Raw genomic sequence first — 17,576 nt, 5'->3', positions numbered from 1 at the left:
CACGCCTGCAGAAAGCCAAATTCCAGCGTGTATTCATCAGCACCAGGGCTGCAAGGAGGGGAAAAAGAAAAAAAAACAAACACAAAACTCCCAGGGCTTCGTTCAGGGAAGAGAAATGACTTTGGCAGCGGAGACAGATCAGGGCGATGGCAAGTGTTGCATCCGCGGTGGCCAGCAGCCCCGAGGATGCCACAATGTGCCCGTTTGTTGTCCCGGTGGGCGGCTGGCGTCCCGCAGAAAGGAGCTTTCAGTGGGAATATTCACAAATTCAATGTCTTTTCAGCAGCTCAAGGTTTGCTGGATTGTGCGACGGGCACAAAGGGACAGTGTTTCCTCGGGAGCGGGGAGGGCTCGTGGCTGGGAACTCGGCTCTGCTCTTCCCTGCGCAGAAGCCGTCTGAGCGGAGCCGAGGCGTTATCGAGGCAGGATCGTAGTCAGAGATTTGCTTTAAAGGGAGAAAGCAGAAAAGGTTTGTGTGTATGGGAAAAAAAAAATATCAAAGAATTTGGGGATTTCTTTTGGCTGAAGCAGCAGCTGTTTTCCCAAGGTGGCTCCGGTTTCCAGGAAAGCAGGGATTTTCCTCCCAAATAGAGGGGGGAAAACCCCTAATTTTTTATTTTCCCTTTGTGCCAAGAGGAAATTTCTCCTGGGAACAAGCCCTGTGAGCAAACAAACACGCTGCGCTCTCCTCCGGGAAGCACAAATGCTCTTCCACCCACTCAAAATCAGCCAGAAACCACCCCCCAAACCAGCAATTCCCTGATAATCCCAACGAGGCAGCAACATCCCAGCCGGGTCAGAAGCACGTGCCCCATCAGGGATGCGTTTCAAAAGCACCCGTCAGCTCTTCAAGCTGGCAAAGGGCATTTTGCTTGGCTGCAAACCCATCCTCGAGCTCCAGCCCACGTTCGGGGAAGGGGATGGGAAGTGTTGCAAAATAGGAAAGGAGGGCATTTGGTGTAGGAAATCTGCAAACAGCCACGCTCGGGCATTAGGGCTGAGAACTGTGCACAGCTCATCACACCTAAAGGCCTCATAACCCATAGCTGTGCCCAAAGCCCCTCTGTGTGTTTAATTACTGCATAAGCACTGCCTAAATATGGCAGAGGAAATACTAGGGGTGTGGGCAGGCTAAGGATGGGAAAAGGGGATTTTTATTTTTACAATATCACAGGTTTTAAAGAGATTTTCCTCCTTGATGGGTCTGGAGCAGTAAAACCACCCAGCAAAGCCGAGCAGCTCCGCAGCCATCCCGGCTGCGTGCCCAGGCTGGGGCGGCCGCCGCATCGCAGCGCTAACGAACTGCTCGCCCTTCCTGTAACGAAGACGGATGGCAACCGGCCTCGAGCCCAGGAGTTGGCCGAGGCACCTCTGAGTCACTCTGCGAGGGGGGAATAAATCTCTGCCCGATGGAGAAACGCCAGCCCGAGGGAAAGCACAACCCGGCCGGCGTTCCCAAGCGGAGCCAGGACAAGCGCGTAGCCGAAGGCCGTGGCCGTGAAAGCACGGTGGCATCGTCAGGGAGGCTCGGCTGACTCCCCATCACGTTGCAGAGTGGGAGACCCCAAAACCTCTGTCCCCTGGAGGGGACAGTTCAGCATCAGCCCCAGCCCCACAGCGGCTGCGCTGGCACCAGCGGGCTCCTGGGGAGAAAAGGGCTTGGAGGAGGCGGGGAGGCCAGAGCAGGGCTCGGGCAGAGGTGCTGGGGGTTTGGGCCAGGGCGCTTTGTCCCTTGTGGTGTAGGACAAAGCCACCCCTTGTCCCCGGGGTCCCTGCCCTGTTTCCCACCCTACTCTGGGTGCCAGAGTGGGGGTGCTGGGCTGCCTCCATCCCTGGTGCACCCAGGTCCCCCTCTGCCCAGGGGTGCCCCATGCCTGTCCCTGACCGGGGAGCTCCCCCTGGCCTGGTCCTGAGGGTGTCCGGTACTGGGGTCTTGAAGACACCGGGGGGTAACCGGGAAGGGGGGGTCCCGGGGGGAACCGGGGCTGTTTACTGGTGGGGAACCGGGGGGCACCAGGGGTGGAACCGGAGAGGGGGGTCCTGGGGCTGTACCGGGCTGTCCAGTCGCGGGGGGTGCCGGGGGTCCCGGGGCGGTCCGGTGCCGGGGAAGCAGGGTTGGCTGTTCCCGGCGCTGTACCGGGAGCCGCTGCCGGGGACACGCGGGACCGCCGTACCCAGGTCCCTGCCGGGACCCCCGTGCCCGGTGCTCCCGGTATCCCCATGCCCGGTTCTCTCGGCTCCCCCATGCCCAGCTCCTCCTCGTAGCCAGGGGCTCCCCCATTCCCGGTGCCCCCGGCACCGCCGTGCCCGGTGCTCCCGGCTCTTCTGCAACCAGGTGCTCCCGGCCGCCCCTTCCCGATGCTCCGGAGACCCCCATGCCCGGTTCCCCCGGCTCCCCGTGCCCGGCGCTCCAGGCCCTCCCGTGCCCAGGTGCCCCCGTTCCCGGGGCGGGCTCCCGGTGCCCCGGGCCGGTGCCAGGTGCCGCCCGGCCCCCCCCGCTCCTCCTCTCCTCTCCGCCCCATCCCGTCCCTCCTCCCCCGGGAAAGCGAAAGCGCGGCGGGCGGAAGCCGAGCGCTCCCCGCCGCACCGGGGCTGCACCGGGGCCGCACCGGGACCGGGGCCACCATGGCTTCCATCGGCAACTTCTTCCGACGGAGCCTGCGGCGCTCCGGCCGTAGAGGTGAGGGTCGGGAGGGGACACCGGGGAGCAGAGCGCCTCGCCGGGCTCCGGGAGGTGCCGGTGCCGGTGTCGGTGGCAGCTCCGGGGCCGCGGCTGCGGGAACCGACGGCTCCCGGCGGAGCGGGGACTTCCCAGGGCGGCCACGCCGGGTGGGACCGCTGGGACCGGCACCGGCTCGGTCCCCTCCAGCCCTGCCCGTACGCGCTCCCCCTGCGGAGCGCAGCTCGGGCCGTCCACCCCCGGGGCTCACCGCATCTCCCGGGGCTCGCTCCATCCTCAGGGGCTTCCCCCAGCCCCCATCTCCCAGGAGCGCACCCCAGCCCCTCGGTGGGGGGGTTCAACCCATCCCGGGAGCTGCACCCCATCCCCGGGGAGCCCACCCTGTCCCAAATGGGTCTACCCCGTCCCCCGGGGGTTTATCCCCGTCCCAGGGGCAGCCCCACAAGCTCCCCATGAACCACATCCCCAAAAGCTTTCCCAGCCATTGGCCCACCGAGCGCGGCGGCGCGGGGCACGCAGGAACGTGGCACCGGCGTGTGGCACCAAGGGCATCGGCGGGGGCACAGTGCCCCCAAGGCAGGTCAGCGTGGCGGAGCCTTTAGGGGACGGTGCAGAAATCGGTCCTTTGGGATTTGTGAGCTTTTCCGAGATGCAGGATGGATCGTCGGGGTTTTCTGGCCTGCCATAGCCCAAGCCACAGCAGAGCAGGTTGGGGCAACCTGTGGATTTGGAGGGGGGGTCGCTGCAACCCCCCCCCTCAGGTCTGTTTTGTGCTGGCTGGCTCTGGCTCTGGGTGCGATCTAGGTTTTTCCGAGCTCAGCAGAAAAGGTTTGATAAAGCAAAAGCTGTTTCCTCTCTGCTGGGGCAGGTGGGCGGCCGCACGGCGCGGGAAGCAGAGCTCCCCCGCAAACCGGCACCCCGAGCCGGGAGATGTCGGCACGCTGCAGCCCGGGAGTTTTCCGGGAGGAAAGAAACATGTTGTGCCACGTCTCAGCGTGGGTCTGAGCGCAGCCCTCGGCTGATAAGAAATGCTCTGGTCGGGGAAGCTGGTTGTGCAGCAAAACATCTTTTTCTTTTAACGCCGGCGGCCCCGGTGCCGTTTCCGCGTGGGCCAGGGCGCACCGTGGCAGCCTTTGCCCTCTCCGTGCCCGACGCAGGGAGGGGTGAAAATCCACGGCACCGGCAGCCGCTTTCCATCCAGTAGCTGCCTGAGCCCCCCCGGCCGCCCGGCTCATCCCCCTCCTCACAGAGGGTGCTCCCGCTGCTGGGGGCCTCTGGGGTGGTCCCTAAGTCTTCCCCGCTTGGGCTACAGGAGAGTCGTTGGCCAAAGCTCTTGTGCCAGTGGCTTGTGTCCCCGGGACACTGTGAATCCTGCTGGTTTTGGGGAGCGCTGGGACCTCTGGTGCCACATTAAACCTGTCCAACGCTGCACCACGATGCGTGGCCCCGTACATCCCCGGAGCTCGTCTTCCAGCCCAGGGATGGAGCGTTATGGTCCCGGAGGGATTTAGGCTCTGCCAGCGAGGGCTTTGCAGCCAGACCCGGCGCAGGGGAGCGCTGCCGGGTGACGCCGCGCTCTTGGCAGGGCTGGCTGCGCCGGGTCGCGCTTTGGGCAGGCGGGTGGGTCCGTCTGCGAGGGGCAGACCCGCAGCCCAGCAGGACCAGCCTCCCCGGTGCAGAGGGTTTTACTTGGCTCTTTAAAAACCCCACGGGTGTGGTGCAAATCCAGCCCTTGCTTGAGTGCATCTTGTATCCTCTGACATGCAGGAGGGGACTGGATAGGCAGGGTTTAACTGGGCTCTCACCTTACCCTGGCAATCTGCGATGGGAAAACAACCGATGCCGGTGTCCAGCACGGACGGGGGACACCAGCAGCCCTCCCCACTGCACAGCCTGTTTCCCTGGGGTGGGAACAACCTCCTGCCCCGGCCCCGTAGGTGAGATTGGGCCGCTGAAGCCATCGCTGGAGCATCCCAAGGAGGAGCAGGAGAAGCAAAGTGCATCTTGTCGGCCTTTTCTCCCTGGTCTGGAGCGCCTTGCTGGGCTGTCACATGGGTGATCCCCACCGAGGCCAAACCAGAGGTGTCTGCAGCAGGGTCTTGTCCTCAGGATGCTCCTGGGCTTCCCCCTGCTGCGAAGGGGCCTCTCCGGGATGGATTCCACCTTGCCAAGAGGAAGGACTTTGCATGCGGAGGTGGAGCAGCCTCGGGGTGCACGCGGAGGTGGCTTCACGCTTCTCCCCACCCCGAGCTGCAAAAGGCATTTCTGGTCCCTGGGAAGGGACATCCCGTGATGGGACTGTGGGTGTCACCTCCTCGGATGAGCTTTCTGCTCCCGTTGGCTCCCGATGACCTGGAGCGAAGGCTGGAAAGGTGTTTCCAGACTAAAGGAGGCGGCTACGGAGCCGGGGGGATACGTGGGGTGGGGTGTCCACCAGCATTGCTTTCGGAGGAGGATGTTGCGCATGAGGGAACGGGATGATGAGAGCAGCCGGTCACGGCCGTGCCTTGCCCTGCTGAGCTGTGGCACAACTGAAAGAGCCCAGGGCCCAACTCCAGGATGTGGGGGAAAATTTCATCCAGCCACACGTTTATTTTCCTGCCTGTTATTCCTAGGAGCAGCCCAAGCATTTCTGTTCCAGCTCCCCACCGTAATCAGAGCCAAGACCAAGCCCGGGAGAGTTTCAGTGCCAGGAACTGGGGATTTAGAGAGTTGCAAGCGGCTGCTGGGAGAGGGAAGAGCTGTGGCATGACCTGGCTGCAGCCTCCCGCCGGCATTTAACTCCCCTCCTTCCCAACCCTCGGATCTCGCTGCCCTGCCGTGATCATCCAGGGCCCTCGGAGGTGTCACCTTGGGCTCTTTTCACTCTTACTTCTGGTTTTTTGGGTTGTGTCAGCTGATGCTCCCCAGCTGTCCTCCCCAACCAGCCGAACAAGATGTAATCTCAGGGAACTGCTTTGCTTTGGGAGCTGGGCTTTAGGGAAAACCCTCGAGCAGCTCATTTGCAATCAGCAGTTCCCAGGACCGAGGAGGTGTGGCAGGGAGAGGTTGGGATTCATCTGGTTGGAGCCTTTGGAGGTGCTTGAACAAGATCTGTGCTGTTTGTTTGCTGTTTTTTTTTTCCCCTACGGGAATAAAATTAACTGCTATAAAAGCATTCCCACACCTTCCCGCAGACGCTTTCTGCAGAGACCCTCTGCTCTCTGCCATCCCATGAGCCAGCTTTGCTCTGGGCGTCCCTCTGCCCTCGCTGGGACGGGGCACAGGAGGGCTGGGGGTGTGTGACGGCACTTAGGTTTTCTCCAAAAAACCCATAAAAGCCATTTCTCTTTCTTTCCCATGTCCTGTGCCCACATGTCCCCAGCTCTTCACTGTCAGGGACCAAAACACCCTGTGTACCAACTCCCAATTTGGCTGCTTCATGTGGAGCTCTGCATCTCCTCTCCTGCCATCATGACACCTCCTGACCTTTCACTTCACTCTGCTCTGATTTTGGGGTTTTTGTTTTGGCTACAGAAGGAAAAGAGGAGGCCTCTGCTGCAGAAAACAACCCATCACGGATGCCGCAGGGGAAACCAGGAGAGCGAAGCTCCGTCCTCTATTCTGCTGGACAGTTTTTCTTTGAGTACCTGGTGGTGGTGTCGCTGAAGAAGATGACAGATGGACATTACGAACCCAAGATAACCTACCAGTTCCCAAAGGTATTTAGTCCCGTGTTTCCGCGAAGGCAAGTTTTACGAATTTAGAGGAAAAGGGGATGTTGCTCCTTCCCCATCACTAGAGCCAGGGGAGGAGAACAGAAAACCACCCCGTGCCCTGGAGTCGCAGACCCAAACCCCAGGGCTTTGACTGCTGTGGGTTGGGGTTGCTGGGACCATCTGTCCCTCCCTGCGGTCCAGTTCCTGGGCCACAGACCCCAGGAGGAAAATCCCGAGGTGCTCCCTGGTCTCCTGTCCTAAAAGGGCAGACCACAGCAGCAAAATCACACCTGGGGGAGGTGGCACAGGAGGAGACCCCCTGTTTGCAGAGAGGCCCTTGGGTGCCTCTGCTTTGCTCCACTATCCATGGGTTAAAAGAGTCAAAAACTGGATTTTTGGGAGATGCTTGTCCAGGGATGTTCAGGCCCCCTGCTTTGGTCTGAGCTAGGGGTTTCTTAGCGACACACCCCATCCCACCCCATCCCCTGGGGCTATGGGCACCCCTCATCACCCTGACTCTTGGCAGCGCTTCGTTCCAGCGCGAGAACTTGCTGAAGGGCCAGAAGGAGGAGGAGGAACGTCTCTTGCAAGCCATCCCCCTCTTCTGCTTCCCCGACGGCAACAACTGGGCCCCCGTCACTGAGTTCACCAGGTACCTGCCCCACTGTGGGGTCTTGGCTGTGGTTTCCCACCCCGTGCTGTCGTACCCCTGAGGGCTGCGGGCTGGAAGAGCCGTCCCATCCCCATGCGTTGTCTCTCCTTGCAGTGAAACCTTCTCTTTCGTGCTGACCAATGTGGATGGCAGCAGGAAGATCGGCTACTGCAGGCGGCTGCTGGTGAGCATCCCACTGCCCATGCACCCATCCCCGGGTCACTGGTGGCCGTGCCATCCCATCCCTGTGGTGGGACACGATGCCTTCTGCCATGCCCAAAACACAACTCTTGGTGATGTGCCTTAGAAAGCCACTTGCCTTGTACAAGAGGATGACAAGCAGCAATGGGGTGCCCAAAGGGATTTCTTCGGAGCTTTCTTCTGCTGGGGCATCGGTTGGATGCTGGATGGAGGAAAGCAGCGTTTGCTGTAGCCCAGGGCTGGCCTGAAATGCAACCAGGAGATGTGACAGTGGGAGGTACCGTTCACCATACCAGTGGTCGCTGCCTCCCCACCGATCTCCCACAGCTTCCCTGGCTCCTTTCCCTTGGCCGCAGCGGTCGGGACGGCTGCAAATCCCACTCGGGCTCACGATGGGGATGCGCATGCGACCAACCAGGTGCCAAGGAGCTGCGTGCCCTCAGCCCCATCCCCAAAAATTCCTCCTGAGCAGTGGCCACCTTCCTCAGCTCATGGATTTGGCCAGCTCAGAGTCTGCGAGGCATGATGGAGGTCTTCCTCGGCTGCTGATCTGTGCAGAACCTGTTTAAATGGAGACATAAAGCCATGGGACCATATGCCACAGCTTGGTGACTTGCTGGATCTCACCACCCTTTCGTTCCCTGGTGAACCTGCCCACTTCTGCATCCAAGGCTGAGCTTTGGTTGTTTGAACTGGATGTTTGGAGGGCTGAAAGCTCAGGGAGCAAACAGACCCAGGACAATCCAGTTGGAAAGGGAAAACCAGCCTGGGCACTCATCCCACTGGTCCCTGTTGCAGGATTAGCCCCCAGGATGGTGGGGCAGGAGGTCTCGGAGGATGCGTGTCTGGGGCGGGGAGGAAAGTTTGGGGATATGCCAGAGGGCTTTTGCAGCAGAATGCTTACCAGCTTTGGCATCTGAATTGCCTTCTCTGGGCACCCTCTGCTTTTATGGCATCAACTGTGTCCTTGGCCTGAGCCCCAGCTCTGAAAATCCCCCAGTGAGTGATTGGGTGTTTTGGGGAGGTGAGTGGGGCCAGGGGGGATCTGTAAGGAGAGCGTGGAGCTGGTGCAGTGGGGCTGGGAGATGCTCAAACCCTTTTCCCATCCTCTTCCAGCCATCTGGCCGTGGTGTCCGTCTCCCTGAGGTCTTCTGCATCATCAGCTGCCTGGGCTGCTTCGGGCTCTTCTCCAAGGTAGGGACGTGGTGGCTCCGTCCAGCAAGGTGGTGGCCCAGGCAGCCGCTCTGTTGCCCGCCAGGGTTTCACAGCTCACTTTTTTTCTCCCCCAGATCCTGGATGAGGTGGAGAAGAGGCGCCAGATCTCCATGGCAGTGATTTACCCCTTCATGCAGGGCCTTCGGGAATCGCCCTTCCCAGCTCCGGGGAAAACCGTCACCATTAAAAGCTTCATCCCCGAGTCGGGCACAGAGGTTGGTGGGGGTCTGGGGGGCTCAGTGGCACCTCCTGGACTGCAACATGGGGAGCCCAGGCCATGTCTGAGAGCATCCTCCACACTGCAGCACCCATGGGTGCTCGCTGGAGCAGCGGCTGGTGGATCAGGCTGCTGGGGGCCTCATGCCCTGGGAATATGGGTGCTACCTCCCTCCTGGTCCAGGAGGAGAGCAGCGAGCAGTGAGGATGAGGATGGAGCCCATGCACAGGTGTTGCTGCCCCTTTGCAGCTCCATCAGCCTCGAGCTGGAGCTGCCGGCACAAAACCTCCTCGGACGCCGTTCCTTAACACGTTGGTGCTTGCACAGCCTTTATGTCAGAGCAGGGGCTCGTCTCACCCACGCACAGCCCAGGCTTGCACAGGCACAGCCTTTTTTTTTTTTTTTTTTGGCTTTTTCTTTCTCTTGGGGCAAAGCTGGGGTGGAAAAAGGGGGAGGATCTGCCCTGGCACTGGGCAAAATAACCTCAGTGCTGAGCACCCCAGGGATGCGTCCTGCCAGGCTGGGTCTGAGAGCAAGATCCCTCCTCTCTAGGGCTATTTAGCAGCTGGCTATCAAATTGCAAGAGATTTCTTCATCCAGGAAGGCTTGTGCAAGGGCTTCGGAGGTTGCCCAATGCTCTGGCTGTGGGCCAGGCTGCTGGGAGCGCGGCTGGGGGTGACGGGGAGGGAGGATGTACGAGGACGTTCTGCGAAAGAGCTGCGCTTTGGGGCTCCGGGCAGGGGCTGGAGCAAGTCAAAGAGATCAGTGAGATAAAAGGAAAAGGGGTGAAAATAAATCCTGGGTGCTGCATGAGCTGGGAGCTGAGGATCACGCAGGATTTGTGCTGGAAAGGGGCTGCAGAGCCCAGCCAAGCCCTATGCTGCTGGCTGGGAAGATGCTGCTTTGCTGGAAAGGGCGCTTGGCACATGGAGGAAGGGGATTTTTGCCCCGTGTAAGACTGGGGAGAGGGGCCAGAACTGTGTCATGAGCTGCCCAGTCCTGTTAACCCTTCAGCAGTCGCTGTCTCGGGGCTGCCTGCATCAGGGGAGAGGTATCGACCGGGTTTGGGAGACTCTTGTCTGGGGCAAAGCCAGCAGAATCGACAGACCACCCATAAATATCTATTAGATAATTCACTTTTGGGCCATCCTAGTTGGGATGAGGCGAGCTGGCCCTCCCAGAGAGTCTTTTGAGGAAGTTTTTTGTGGTTTTGATAGCAAAAGTCAGGCCCTCATCCCTCCTCCCCTTCCTGGAAGCTGCTGCTCACAGCCAAGCTGTCAGATACCGAGGTGGGAGCACGTCCCTGCCCGTCTCCTACCAGGGACTTCTGAGCACTGCAGAAAAGAGGCATTTTGGTTAAAAATCCAGTGCCTCAATAAATAAACCCCACAGCACACATCGCTGCTGGCTTCTCCTGCATCCTCAGCACTGCACAGCCCAGATCTCCAGGCAGGACAAGATGAGGTTTGTCCCTTGCAGAGGGACGTGATGCAGATGCTGCAAACCCTGGGTCATTAATTGCTCCCAGATCACCTTCTCAGGGAGCCAGGGTGGTACGGGGGGGGTAGGGGGGTGGGCGTTGCACCTCCTAAGCTGGGGTTTGGTGGCTCTCCCTTGGCAGCTCATCGAGCTCACGCGGCCCGTGGATGCCCACCTGGAGCACGTGGAGTTTCAGGCTCTGCTCCAGCGGCTCAGCCCCCACCTCATCCTGCACATCTTCGCCTCCGCCGTGTTGGAGCGACGGCTCATTTTCCTGGCGGAGGAGCTGAGGTGAGTCCTGATCTGTTTAATTAAAAATAAAACAAGAAAAAAAACACTTTGAAGGAGTGCAGGACGCAACCGAGCTCGGGGTGGGATGTTCCCTCTGAGCAATGAAATCCTCTTTCCTCATGCAATGCCACCACGATGGCTCCTTGTCCCGCAGCGTCCTATCACAGTGCATCCACGCGGTCGCTGCTCTCCTCTACCCCTTCACCTGGGCTCACACCTACATCCCCGTGGTCCCCGAGTGCCTGCTCGACACTGTCTGCTGCCCCACGCCCTTCATGGTCGGCATCCAGATGCGGCACCTGGAGCGGGTCCTGGACCAGCCGATGGAGGAGGTATTTCATCTGGGTTTGGGTTGGCTCCGGGGCTGAAGGCTCTGGTTGTGCCCTTTTCCCATCCAGGGAGGCTGGAGACTGGGGCTTCTTGCATGTCCCCCCCTGTTGGCACCTGGGCCAACACCTCCACGTCCTGGGAGTTCTGCTGGCCACCCCAGGACCCCGGCCACCCCAGGACCCATAGCCCTGACCCTGGGGGCTCAGGGAGCTGCTGTCGGCATCATCCCAACCTTGCATGGGGAAAAGCCACCAAGCCTGGGGCAAACACAGTCCCTGCAGGGGGGATGCCCTGGTCCCCCTGCCCAGGTCCCTCCAGCACAGAAGGACTGATCCTTCTCTCCTGCCACCCTCGTGGGCTGCAGACACAGAGGTCTGCTCATAAAATGGGTGGGAAGAAGCCTGGCTGCCTTGGTAGGGCTAAACCTGGTTGCTCTCTGCTCTCTTTCAGGCTCTGATAGTTGACCTCTGCGAAGGGAAGATCCTCGGGGCGGTAGGTCCCCCTGTGCAGGGCGTGGGGGTGGGCTCACCTGGCCTGGGTGGCCCCAGGAAGGTCCCTTTTCCACCCTTGGTCCCAGCTACCTTTCACATTTTGGGGGCAGAGACATCTCGGTGTCACCCATGCAGGGATAACGTCCCACGAAGCGATGTCTCCATCCGCTGCATCTCTCTTGTGAGCCGGAGCAGCAGGGTCCATGCGTTGGGCGTCCCACTCCCAGCATCACCGTAGCATCCTCCAATGATAATTAATTAATGAGCTCAGCAGAAAGCCTCACTGATGGGCTGCACTAACCGCTGCCGTCTGAGTCGCGTTCCCACCGGTGCCACGTGTTTCACAGCCCCGTTGCCTTCCAGGTGGGCGACGAGGAGGACATCTTGCCCATCAAGCTGCAGAACGAGATGCTGACGTCTCTGAACAGGCACAACAACAACAACAACATACACAGTAAGGGCGTCTCTGTATATACAGTCAAACGGATGCAAGCTGCCTTCCGCAGATGGCCGGAGTCCTCAGTGAAATGGTTTTCCTAAAGAGACCTGGCCTGGGCTGTTTCTGCCCCAATTTGCAATAAAATGCAGCCACGAGAGAGAAATCCCTTGGCCTTTCCCCTGTCCTGTGAAACACGAGAGCAGGAACAATTAAGTCTACTGAAAAAAAAAACAGGTTTTCATAGAATCACAGACTGGTTTGGGTTGGAAGGGACCTTAAAGATCATCTAGTTCCAACCCCCTGCCACAGGCAGGGACACCTTCCACTAGACCAGGTTGCTCCAAGCCCCATCCAACCTGGCCTTGAACACTGCCAGGGAGGGGGCAGCCACAGCTTCTCTGGGCAACCTGGGCCAGGGTCTCACCACCCTCACAGCAAAGAATTTCTCCCTAATATCTCATCTCAATCTCCCCTCTTTCAGCTTAAAACCGTTCCCCCTCGTCCTATCACTCCATGCCCTTGTAAAAAGTCCCTCTCCAGCTTTCCTGTAGCCCCTTCAGGTGCTAGAAGGTGCTAGAAGGTCTCCCTGAAGCCTTCTCTTCTCCAGGCTGAACAGCCCCAGCTCTCTCAGCCTGTCTCCATAGCAGAGGGGCTTCAGCCCTCTGAGCATCTCCATGGCCTCCTCTGGACTCACTCCAACAGCTTCATGTCCCACAAAGATGCCACCACCCTGGAAAGCAAACACAGCCAGTGCTCCCTCAGCAGAATTAGTCTGATCTTCGTTTACTGGCAGAGGGAGGCTTTAAGCAAATAATTTCTCGGGATGCAAACAGGGTCTGTGAACTGGCCAGGTTAAAATAAAACCATCCTTTCTGTGCTCAGAGGTCCCATCCCCACCTCTCACTCTCCATGTCCTCTTCCAGCATCCGAGCAGGTGAACGTGCTCGTCTCCGAAGCCTTCGTGCAGTTCTTCGTCCGAACGGTTGGCCACTACGCCTCGCACATCAAGTGGAGTAAAAACGGCTCGGGCACCTTCCAGGAGCGAGCCTTCTGCAAAGCCATCGCCTCCAAGACCAACCGCAAGTTTGTCAAGAAGTTTGTGAAGACAAACATGTTCTCCCTATTTATTGAGGAAGCAGAAAAGAGCAGGATCCCACAGGAAGGTAAACAGCCCCATTTCTCCTTCCCTCTCCGGTCGGGTGAGCTCTGCAAAGCCCTGGGCTGTTTGGTTAAGGGAAAGAGATGCCCCGTGCCCGGAGAGGGATGAAACTCCAGGCTGAGGATGCTCAGGGCAGCAAGTAGCACCCGTTTGCTCTCAACAGCTGCATTTCTCTGTCCCCATCAATCAGAAAAATCCCTGGGCTCACTGTAGGTCTTGTTGCTCGCCTGGGGACAGGGCAGACTTACTGAGAGCTCAGTGTTGAGGCAAACATGCCAGTAGCAGCGCAAATATTTGGCTTGGACGCAGGCAGCAGCTGGGAGCTGGCTCATCTCTGCGAGCCCTGACTCATCTCTGCCAACAGCCCCAGCGCGGACCCGGGGCGGCTGCGTTGGTCCTTTCCCCTTCCCGGGGATTTACAGAGCACTGGGCAGAGCTTGAGCCTCCTCCCAGCCCGGGATGAGGACTAACAGGGGTAAGCAAAGTTGAGGAAGCCACCCCAAACATCTCCGGTGGCCAGAGAGATTCTGGCCTGGGACTTGCCTCCCCCGAGGTCTTGCTGCACTCGGAGACAGTGCAAGAGGGTGCAGCCGCTGCGCTCTGCCAGCGACTGCCGCCTCGAGCAAAGCAAACGTTCCCTTGGCAGATGGTGCCCGTGGTGGGTCCCTCTCCAGCCTGACCCAGGGCCCGGCCCTACCTCGGTTGCTGCTTTCTCTGCCCTTTTAGGTCAGACTTTATCAGGCAGACACGGACCTGGGTGTGCCTGGGGTTGGGAGAGAGGGGTGGCACAATCCCACCTTTCTCCTTACAGTCCCAGTCTGTGTCACCTTTTTTGGCCATTCCCATTCCCAGGGTCTCCCACTTTCTCTCTCCCTTGCTGGTTAGAAACACAAAAACTGAGCAGGAGTGAACGCGTGGCTTAAAAACTTATGCTAACCCAGCATGATAAAGCCCATTTTGGGTAGGGGAGAGGGATGGGTGGAATTGCAACAACCCCGATTTCCCCCGGGCCCTCCCCTGGGTGCAGCTGGCCATAACCCAGCACAGTTTGGCTCCCGGGGTGCAAACACCCTCCCCAGGACTCGGGCTGTGCAGCCCTGTAAGGTGAACGCCTGCATTTCACTAACGACCTTTTCCCACCCACAGCATATTTCCAGCAGAAAATAACAGAGTACCACGAACAGAAGAAGCACCGAAGGGACTCCTGACGCCCAGCCTGGGAGCACAGGAGCAGGGCTGGGACTGAGCAGGTCCCCGGCAGCAGCGCCATGTCGCACAGACTCGACGCGTGCCCCATCCGAGGGCAGAGCACGCTGGATCTGTCCGCCGGTTCCTACCCACCTGTGACTCATGAGATGCGTGGGCGAACACCAGTTTCTACCCTTTCTTTTTGCCTCAGGGCATCATCGCACTGGAAAAACTCTTTTGCACAGAGCTAGCAAGCAGGCTGGGATTTCTTTTCCGACCTTGCTAGCAACAGGGATAGACTGCGACTCACAGAGTCTTTGGCCCCATCAGGACTTCACACAGCGAGGGAGGGAAGCCGGGGAGCTGGCTGCAGGACAAGCAAGGTTGTAGAGTAAGCACAGAATCAATGGGGTTGGAAGAGCCCTCTGGGATCATCGAGTCCAACCATTGCCCTGACACCACCATGGCAACTAGACCAGGGCACTAACTGCCATGTCCAGTCTTGTCTTAAACCCCTCCAGAGATGGTGACTCCACCACCTCCCTGGGCAGCCCCTTCCAATGGCTAATGACCCTTGCTGAGAAGAAATGCTTCCTAATGTCCAACCTGACCCTCCCCTGGCCAAGCTTGAGGCTGTGTCCTCTTGTCCTATCGCTGGTTGCCTGGGAGAAGAGGCCGACTCCCACTGCGCTACAACCTCCCTTCAGGTAGTTGTAGACTGCACTAAGGTCACCTCTGAGCCTCCTCTTCTCCAGGCTAAACACCCCCATCTCCCTCAGCCATTCCTCGTAGGTCAGACCCTCCAGACCCTTCACCAGCTTGGTCGCCCTCCTCTGCACTCGCTCCAACACCTCAACATCTTTCTTGAAGTGCGGGGCCCAGAACTGGACACAGTACTCAAGGTGCGGCCTCACCAGTGCCGAGTACAGAGGGTCGATCCCTTTCCCAGACCGGCTGGCTACACTAGTTAGTAATAGTTAGAGGGGAAAATAAAAAAAGGATGAGTAGGAAATAGTGTTATTTCTAATTAAAACAAACCTAGGTTTTGCAAATAAGTAACATCCTATCGAGTAAGTTTCCGAGGTTTCTATTATTAACAACTGTTTCGCTTTGTTTTCTATCAAGATACGCTCATTGTTACACACCAGCAGGAACAGCCGCGGTGGATTTTAGCGGTTTCCTCTATAGCAGCTGTCTGCTTTGTTGGTACCACTTAGAGCCCAGTTTAGCTCTTTAAGGAAACAAAAATATTTGGAAACAAAAATATTCTTTTCCAACAGGTTATTTATTTGTGCTGTAAAACTGTGAAGGCCACAGGGCTGTGTTTTGTCGTAGAGGGAAACGGCTGATCAACAGCTTTGGGGAGGGAGGAAGTATTTGTTAAATCCAGTAGTAAAACATGTCGACATCCTCCTGGTTTCTGGTTCCGACGCCAACTTCTTTTCAAACCTTGCACTTCATTGAAGCGCCGTCTCTGAAATGTGATGCCTGCAGCAGATTTAAAGCTAAATTATGGTTCTTCCCCCTTTCCTAATGCATTCATCCAGGGAATAAGTATTGCAGCAGGGAAAGCTGGTGCTGGCTGCAGCTGGGCCTTGTTCCTTCCCAAACCAGGGCCAGATACTTCTCCCAGCCAGGGCTGGGGTTGAAGGCAGAGCTTCATCCTCCTCTCTAGGATTTTACAGCCAAGCTGCTGTATCACTCGGTACCCGCTAGACACATGCACACATGCAGATGTTATCAAAAACATAGTTTAATACAACTTTTGCATGCAAATGTTATCAAAAACATAGTTTAATACAACTTTTGCAGCAGTATTGAATGCCACGGTGAGAGATTTTACATGAACACTAAAAAAAAATCAGCAGGCTGCCAGACAGCTTTCACTTTCGGAGCTGTCGAATGAGACGGCTGTAAAGGGCATTGATTTTAGAAGTAACTCTTTGTGCAGTCACGCACAGAAACAGAGGTGGACAGAGGGTACAAACTGAACAGCAACGAAACTCTAGCCCTGATGAAGGAAGATTGTTGATCTTTGTTCAGCCCCCAGGTTAGGAGGGGGGGGAACAAGAATTATTTGATAGATAAAAAGGGAATTTTGGGCACTGTGCGTATCCTCTCTGGCTCCACAAGTTCCCCTTCATGGGTAGAGAGAGTGTTACAGGTTTAACTACAGGAAAGTCAAGAGCCTTTTTCTGTGTTTTTTTCATTTAAAAAAGTTCACCTGCCAGCAGAAAAGGAAGAGAGAGAGTAAAACCACGGGCACGTCTCAAGAATTGTCTCTTTAGAAGAGACCACCTGCCTCCTCCTTTTCCTCCTTGTTCATTACCACTGTGAGAAGATGCCAACCTTTTTGGTTGTGAAGCGTTAACAGCATCTCTACTGAGAAAAAAGGGAAGTGGTCCTTGCTTTGGCAGTAACTCTTTAGAAAAGAAGAATTAGAAATCACATATGGGACTGGATTGTGGGGTTGCTTAATTCCTACCAGAGAAAAATATAATAGAAGGTTATTCCTTAGCTGCTGAGAAGAAAGCAGAGATAAACAAAAACTGATCCTTAAATTTTAAGAAAAACATGTTGCTGAAACGTAGCCAGTGCTACAGATGTCAGCAAGGGTTAACTACAGCGAGTTAGAAGGGTTGGTGCTAACTTGTGAGGCTGCTGAACAAAGAATAGGTTGAAATATGATCTTAAGTTACTTAAAGCACTTTTCCTTTTAGTATTGTTATGGAAAAAGGGACCTAGATCCATTCCCAGTGACCAGCCCAGAAAAGCATCCTTTGGGAAGCGGGTCAGCTGTCAGCTCAGCTTCTCAGTTGGCTGCAGGATGACAAGAGGGGACAGCACGAACGGGTACAGAGGAACAGGAGCAACCAGGCACTTTTCTGGCACTAACTTATCTCCCCACCATCCAGCAGCAGCTTCAGAGCTACAAGTGGTGGCTGAAGATGCTGGAAAGTAAAAAAAAAAAAAGAAGCCCAGGGGCATAATCTGCCCCAGGACCCCCAAGTCCCCCCACACTCCCCCCCTTTCAGTATGCTGTCACTCTTCCCAACAACTCTGTTCTCCTAAGCCGGCATGATTGATGTCCTTCCTGATCAGCAAGTTTTAAGGGTTTCTTGAGTTGGGTTGGCCTGAACATTGAAAAGCAGCTTGGTATTATCATGCTTGCTTACTCACCTGACTGGTGCAATCTGGCAAGAGCTTTAATGCCCTCCCTTTAATGCTCAGAGGGTGGACAGACCGCATATTGCAGGTATGCACATCCCTATGATCAATGAAGATTGGTGAAGAAAGAAGATACCGTGCTGACAGGGCAGATGCTGAATAAAATACCCTATTTATTTCTTTGAATTCAGTCTGCCTCTCTTAAACCACCTGCTTGTAGGTGGGGGCAGTGTGTTTGCTGCTAGAGAGACTGGGGTAAACTCAGCTCCTGTTTGCCAGGAGCACGGACACATCCAGCTGGGCTCAGGGCACATTGCAAAACCTGCAGCATGTTTTTAAATCCTTCTCCCTGCTCAAGATTTGTCTTA

The 17,576-nt window shown here is 57.1% G+C and overlaps 1 protein-coding gene across 1 annotated transcript; it reads left to right on the top strand.

Moving 5' to 3' along the window:
• Positions 1–2,597: 2,597 nt before the first annotated feature.
• DENND2D (DENN domain containing 2D) lies at positions 2,598–14,540 on the top strand. The gene is made up of 12 exons (XM_068419318.1): positions 2,598–2,680; positions 6,197–6,381; positions 6,918–7,030; positions 7,145–7,214; positions 8,348–8,425; positions 8,521–8,661; positions 10,285–10,433; positions 10,588–10,765; positions 11,214–11,255; positions 11,618–11,708; positions 12,617–12,856; positions 13,999–14,540. The coding sequence occupies exons 1-12, from the start codon at positions 2,626–2,628 to the stop codon at positions 14,058–14,060; spliced, it is 1,404 nt and encodes a 467-aa protein (XP_068275419.1). The 5' UTR covers positions 2,598–2,625; the 3' UTR covers positions 14,061–14,540.
• The last annotated feature ends 3,036 nt before the right edge of the window (positions 14,541–17,576 follow it).

Source organism: Nyctibius grandis, chromosome 27 (genome assembly GCF_013368605.1).
Source record: "Nyctibius grandis isolate bNycGra1 chromosome 27, bNycGra1.pri, whole genome shotgun sequence".
Taxonomy (NCBI): Eukaryota; Metazoa; Chordata; class Aves; order Nyctibiiformes; family Nyctibiidae; genus Nyctibius; species Nyctibius grandis.
The sequence above is the reverse complement of the archived record's forward strand: the minus strand, read 5'-3'. Positions and strand labels throughout refer to the sequence as shown.

What these genes read in the sequence shown, in the direction of transcription:
- DENND2D (XM_068419318.1), top strand. Translation starts at nt 2,626, where the DNA reads ATGGCTTCCATCGGCAACTTCTTCCGACGGAGCCTGCGGCGCTCCGGC. An exon ending in TAACCTACCAGTTCCCAAAG is followed by an intron (nt 6,382 to 6,917) that starts GTATTTAGTCCC and finishes GCTTCGTTCCAG; the next exon opens with CGCGAGAACTTGCTGAAGGG. An exon ending in GCTACTGCAGGCGGCTGCTG is followed by an intron (nt 7,215 to 8,347) that starts GTGAGCATCCCA and finishes ATCCTCTTCCAG; the next exon opens with CCATCTGGCCGTGGTGTCCG.